The following is a 7283-nucleotide window of genomic DNA, read 5'->3' as shown; positions in this document are numbered from 1 at the left end:
AAAAAAACAATCTTCTTGGAAGAAGTACAGCCAGAATGTTTCTTGGAAGCCAGAATGGCCAGATTTTCTCTCTCATACTGCAGACATATTATCAGGAGGCAGCAGTCCTTTGAAGAAGGATATCATGTTTGGTAAAGTGAAGGGTGGGAGAAAAAGATGAAGCCCCCAAGGGAGATGGATTGACACAACAGCGGCAGCAACAGGCTCAAGCTTGGCAACAATTGTGAGGTTGGTGCAGAACCAGGCAGGGTTTCGTTCTGTTGTGCATAGGGTCTCTATGAGTTGGTACTGACTCGACAGCACATAACACCCACAACAACATTCTACTTAGGATCAAAAACTACAGACCTTAGGATAACATTTCAATGTTATCTCTCAACTGGATCAATACATAACATGATAAACAGAGAAAAGGTTGAAGTCGTCAAATACTTCATTTTGCATGGATCCAAAATCAACACTCATGGAAGCAGAAGTCAAGAAATCAAAAGACATATTTCATTAGGTGAATCTGCAAAAGACTTCTTTAAAAAGCAAGGATGTCAGTTTGAGGACTAAGGTGTTCCCGACCCAAGCCAAGGTATTTTCAATCCCCTCATATACATACAATAGCTTGACAATGAATAAGAAAGATTGTAGAAGAATCTATGCATTTAAATTATGTTGTTGGTGAAGAATATTCAAAGTACCATGGACTTCCAGAAGAACAAGTAAATCAGTGTTGGAAAAAGTACAGGCAGAATGCTCCCTGGAAGTGAGGACAGTGAAACTTCATCTCACATACTTTGGACAAGTTATTAGGATGAAACCACCCCAAAACCCATTGCCAACGAGTGGATTCTGACTCATAATGACGGTATGTAGGGTTTCTAAGGTTGCAAATCTTTACAGGAACAGAAAGCCTTCTCTTTTCCGGTGGAGTGGCTGGTGAATTTGAACTACTGACCTTGCAGTTAGCAGCCCATGGTGTAACCCACCATACATACCACCAGGGCTCCTTTCAGGAGGGACTGTTGTTGCTCTTTTTAAGTGCTGTCGAGTTGGTCCCGACTCATAGAGACCCTGTATAGAGTTTCCAAGGAACAACTGGTGACTTTGAACTGCCGACTTTGTGGTCTACTGCTTATCCCAGAGTGTCACACCAGGACTTCTCAGGAGGGACTAGTCCCTGGAAAAGGACATTATGTTTGTCAAAGTAAAGGGTTACCAAAAAAACAGAAAGATGCCCAAGATGATGGCTGCAACAATGTGTACAAATATGACAACAGTTTTGAGGATGGCACAGAGCCAGGTAGCGTTTTGTTTTGTTGAACATAATAGGGTTGATCTGATGGCATTTAACAGCAACAACAATCCTACTAAGTTAAAACCCTGTGGTAGGCTGAACAATGACCTTCAAAGAGATCCAGGTCCTAATCACCAAAACCTGTGAATATTACCTGACACAGCAAAAAAGACTTTTCAGATGTGATTTAACTAAGGCTCTTGAGATGGGGAGATTATCCTACAATGTTTAGGTAGGTCCTAGATAAAAATCACAAATCCCTCTGAGAGCGAGATGTGACTACAAAGGAAGAGGCAATGTGCCAGAAGCCGAGAGAACCCGGAAGACAATATACTCCTAGGGGTCATGAGCCAAGGAACTCGGCTCTAAAAGCTGGAAATGGCAAGGAAACAAATTCACTCCTACAGAGAGACTGAGACCCTGCTGACATCCTGATTTTAGCTCCATGAAACAAATTTGGACTTTGGCCTCCAAAACTAAAAGTTAACAAACTTATGTTGTTTTAAGCCACTAGGTGTGTGGTAATTCTTTTTTTTTTAATCAGCAAGAAATGAATACAAACATACATATAGTAAAATGTATAAAGTACAATAATCTCAAGTGTAATTTGATGAATTTCTATCGATCCATCCATGCATACATTTGTAAACCACAATGAGATTAAAATAAAGAACATTTTGCATACCCCAAAAGACTCCCTTGTGCCCTTTACCAATCAATATCCTTCTCTCAGAGATAACCACTATTCTGACTTACCTCCATTGATTGGTTTCTCCTGTTCTTTCCCCTCCAACAGTTTATATACATTGACTACAACCCCCTCAATGTAACAGCACTCTTACCACTTCCTCACTATGTTTACTGTTTCCATTCATTTCTCTTTCCTATTCCTTCCTGCCTCCAAACTTTATCCTTTTGATCTTGTATGGTTGGTTGTTCTATGGAGTGCAAAACCTCCCTAGTGTTACTGATTCCCTTGGAGACCTGTATACTATTTGGGTTTTGCCTGTTCTTGAACTCATGTGTCTGACATGTGTTCTATATAATGCCTGTGAGAGCCACCTATGTTGTTGCATGTAACAGTGGTTCATTCTTTTTAATTACTATAGTTCTTACTTTGTGATTATGCCACAGTTTATCCTTTATGAATAAAGTTGCTATAGACATTTCTGGATATGCTTTGATGTATATATGAGAATTCATTTCTCTTGGTTCTATACCTAGGAGAGGGACTGTTGGGTCATACAGTAGGCTTAATATTAGCTTTAGTGGAGATTGTGGATAACAAGCAAAATGAAGTATTTGACAATTTTAAAGTTTTCTCCATTTATTATGATGTTATTTACTGGTCCAGTTGTGAGGTTAAAACGGGACAATTCATAAAAAAAAGTTACAAAAAAATTTTTTTCCCCTATACCTAGCCATGTCATTCATGTTTAAACTGCAAAGTAAGCAGAAGCTCAGTATATATACATTTGATTATGCATAAAAAAATAACTGGAATTATGGGCTTACAGTATGCGATATGGGTTCAGAGACAAGGGAAAAATTTCATGTTTATTTGATATCCTTTTAAATGGTCTGAGTTTATTAATAATGATTTTATAACAACTTTTATTAAAAGGAAAAATTTATAAAGGTTCAAAGAGCATGAAGAAAGGCAGATAATTAAACCAGAACCATGCTACAATGTAGCATCTAATTAGGCTAAATACACATACTGTTTTAGAAAGTTCACTTCCGGATTCCATAATGCGTAAACACAAAGGGATAATTTCTGTTGTCAACAAAAAGTTGATTACTTCTTGCTCATCTGTTTTCACCAAGGCCCCTAAAGAAAATATGGACAAAAAAATTAATTTTAAAGTCAGGATTTTCATTTAAAATTCATGTTGTTATTGTTCACCAGCTAGCTGTGAAATTTAAATAACAAAGAATACAAACTATAGTTGTGTGTCAAGAAATCAGATTCATACCAATGTTAAAAAACATTGAACATTGAGGAAGAAAAGCATGAGTTTTGAATGACATCAGTCAACACTGAAAGATCAGGTTTATCATGTACTTACAGCAGTGTAAGTCATCCAAATAATTTTTCTATCACTCTTGGTGGGCAATGTTAAATAATATCAATCTATACTCCAATTATGTTTCCTTACAATTTCAGGTATGGGAGATGAATTCTCCATCACTATTACAGCATATTTTCTAGCAGCAAAGAAATGATACCAATCTGAATACTACTTAATAATGGGCAAAAAATACATTATTTCCTGGTTTTCAACTGCTGCTTTCTCCAAAGAGAACAAAGTCTGTAGGATATATACAAGAGAAAAATATAGTTACAAGCATGAAACAAACACATACCTGGGTTTGAGTCATGGGTTCTGCAACTATTTTACCTAAGTTTGATAAAATTTTTTTCTTTTTGCATGTTTTTGTTTGTCTATAAAGCAAGAGTTGAAACAAATGATTTCTAAAATTCACTCCAATGTTGTTATTCTTCATAACAGTTTTGGACTACTAACACCAATGACAGGTGACAGACACCATTCTGATATCTTCTCCATTCTCTATCTAGGAAAGCACAGCCCCATTAAACAAATGACTATTCCTTGAGTCACTAGCTTTTATATGAAAGGCCTTGGTTACTTGGACCTGGAATATTATCTCAGGAGACAGTAAAGAGTGTCATTTGCTTTACTCAGAACTGGAAATCTATAAATTCTCTCTCTATATATATCTAAACCCCACAGCATCCAACATGTACTGTAATGTACTAATAAAGCCTAAAGCATATTACTATTTCATTCAGATTTTACATGTAGATCTATAAATTTTTAGTTAAGGGTACAATGTATAGATTGTGCCTCTTTTTTTGCATTTGGATAACCAATTTGTCTATCACCCTTTACTGGAAATACAGTCCTTTCTCCATTAAATTACCTTTGTATTTGTCAGAAGCCAAGTTGTCTATGAATAGACTCTTATTTCTTCTTTTCTAGTTTGTATCCCTTTTATTTCTTTCTCTTGTCTTATTGCACTGGCTAGAGCATACAAAATAATTATTAAATAGGCAAAGTAAGAGTGGACATACTAGCCTTGTTTTCACCTTTAGGAGAAAGACATTCAACCTGTTACAATTATATGTTAGCTATAGGAGTCCTGGTGTGGCGCTGTGGGTTAATGCGCCAGACTGCAAAGCCGTTTGAACTGCAAGGTCGGCAGTTCAAGCTCACCAGCTGCTCCTCGGAAACCCTATACAGGGTCACTATGGGTCGGAACCAACTCAATGGCACTTCACAACAACAACAACATAGGAATCTTGGGGTGGTGCTGTACGATAAGCACTGGACCTCAAAGTCAGTTGAATTGTAAGGTCGGTGGTTCAAACCCACCAGCTGCTCCTTGGAAACCCTATCCAGGGGTTGCTATGAGTTGGAACTGACTTGATGACATTTAACATATGTTAGTTAATAGGGTTTTTTCTTTCTTTTTCTTCTTTAATATAATGAAATAGTCACATCTGCTCACATTTGAAAGTTGAAACAGCCTTGTAGTCCTGGGATAAACCCCATTTAATACTCAAAGACCCCTTTTAGATCTTACTGGATTTGACAGCCTTTTAGTAAGGACTTCTACATCTATGTTCACATTGGAATTGGTCTATTGTGTCCCCGTCTCATAGTATTTTTGTCTGGTTTCATTATCAGAGTAAAGTTGGCCTCATAAAAAGCATTGAGAAGTGTTTTTACTATGTTCTGGAAACATTCTCTAGAATTGTTATTCTTTCTTTAAAAGAAAATTGGTAGAATTCACCAGTGAAGTTATCCAGGCCTAAGGTTTTCTGTATTAAAATGTTTATAACTGCAAAAACAATTTAATAGATTTAAGTCCTGGTGTGGTGCTATAGGATAAGCACTGGACTGCTAACCATAATGTCCAAAACCCTATATATAGGTTCACTGTGGGTCAGAATTGACTCAAAGGCGCTTAACAACAACAGACATTAAAAAGATAATGAGGAATACTACCAAGAACTCAGTAAATAAAATGGACAAATTCTTTAAAAGATACAATATGCCAACATGCACTCATGAACCACCGTCCTTGAGGTTCAAACCGACCTTGCAGTCCAGTGCTTATCCTACAATACTACACCAGGAGTCCTTTTAAATGTCTGTCTGTTGTTGTTAAGAGCTACTGAGTAGGTTCTGACTCATAGTGACCCTGTATAGGGTCACTGTTCCTAAGGAGCAGTTAGTGAGTGCAGAGTCTATAATAATGCACCTTCTTTTATTCCTATTATTTGTAATTTCTGTCTTCTTGGTTTTGCTGATTTTTATCTATTGCTTTTCTGTTCTCAATTTCATTCATTTTTGCTCTTTATTGTTTCATCCCTTTGGTTTACCCTGGTTTAATTTGTTCTTTATATTCCTTGAATAGAGACCTTCCTTCCTGATGTGGTGCTATAAAAGCAGCATTGGACCACAAAACACAAGGTTGGCAGTTCAAACCTACCAACTGCTTCCTTGGGGAGCCCATACAGGTCACTGTGAGTTGGAACTGACTCAAAGGTATGTAACAACATAACATTGCTTTCTAGTATAAGTATTTAATGTCATAAATTTTCCTGTAAATTCAGCTTTAGCTGCATCCCACAAAATTTGATATGTGTGTTTTCACTTTTATTCAAGCTTTAATATGCTTGAGTTTTACACAAAATGTTCTTGGCCTAAATATTTACCTTCTTTCTGCCTTGCTCTCTCAACTGATTTGGAGAAACTTGCTTAAAAAAGAAATATTCCCCATATTCTTAATCTTTATTTGAACATCCCATAAACATATCATCCTAGTGCAGTGGTTAAAAAAAACAACAGCGGAAGTAGAATGACTGAACAGAGTTAAGGATAAAAATGTTTTCATTTGATTGGCTAGAATCACGTTGGGTGTTTTAAACCCTGTATGAGAGAAATTTTTGTACCATAAAAGCAGAAAAATTTATGTTGGAAAGTTTTTGATTAGAACATCACTTGTAGGGGAGATGTAAAAACAGCAACAAAAAACATTCATTTGGAGTATATGATTCTTAAAAGTAAAATACAATGTATTTGGAAATATCTATTTGCCAAACCTTTAAATGAAAATGCCAAACCTTTAAAACTTACTTCCTGAGTTGTGATTAATAATCATATGGTTATAAACACCAGTTAAGCATAAAAGCAATAATCCAACAAAGTAAAATTTGTGTATTTCTTTACTGTTTTCTATGAAAGAGACACACTGAAAAAGATAGGGTGATTTGAAAAAGAAACATTCTTAGATGTGTTACATTCCGTAAATCCAAAGATAGTTCCTTATAACCCAGGGAGTCTGAAATCTGAAATGGCTGATTTAGTACTTAAGTAAAAAGTATTTTAGAAACATTTCCTATAGCAAATGCAAATGGAAACATTGAGCGTTTAACTAGGTAAAATAGTAAAAGGTAAACCTTTGTTGTAGTTATAAAACAGTTTGAAGAGAAAATTTCAAACTCCTTTCAAAAGTAAGAAATTTCACAATCTTACTCCTGAAATAACATTCTCCATTTATTCAATCAAACGCTTAGTTTTTACTCTCCCTACAATTCCAGTAAGTAAACTATTAACCCAAATAGCCTTATTTAATCTCCATAGCCTTATTAATATTCACTGTGGTGCTTGGAAACAGTCATCATTTCTCTCATTTATTAGTGAAAATAAGCTCAACCTCAAAGACAAAAGCTGTATAGTCAAGACAAAATACCCAATCTAGATTACGATTATGAATGATGATTTCCAGGCTTCTAAAAACAACCCCAATGTTAGGATGCATGGCTGTCTTTTGAATCTTGGTCTCCCTTGTCTACCACTGTGAAATAGATACTTGAAGGGGGAAGAATAGCCAGAAACATCACAACAGAAAACATGTAAGCCCGTCTTCAGCCTATAACTGACTGGAATACCTTGAGGGGGGCTGG

At 36.2% G+C, this 7283-nt stretch overlaps 1 protein-coding gene across 1 annotated transcript in view; it reads right to left on the bottom strand.

Annotated features, from left to right (window-relative positions):
* RQCD1 (RCD1 required for cell differentiation1 homolog (S. pombe)) overlaps positions 1–7283 on the bottom strand; it is a 16746-nt gene that overhangs the window by 4601 nt on the left and 4862 nt on the right. The window contains exon 4 of the mRNA XM_006867864.1: positions 3007–3122. Within this exon, the coding sequence (XP_006867926.1) occupies positions 3007–3122 (116 nt within the window). The remainder of the gene's footprint in view (positions 1–3006; positions 3123–7283) is intronic.

The sequence above is a fragment of the Chrysochloris asiatica genome, unplaced genomic scaffold (assembly GCF_000296735.1).
Source record: "Chrysochloris asiatica unplaced genomic scaffold, ChrAsi1.0 scaffold00110, whole genome shotgun sequence".
NCBI classification, from domain to species: domain Eukaryota; kingdom Metazoa; phylum Chordata; class Mammalia; order Afrosoricida; family Chrysochloridae; genus Chrysochloris; species Chrysochloris asiatica.
Note: the sequence above shows the minus strand (reverse complement) of the source record. Positions and strands in the feature narration are given on the sequence as shown.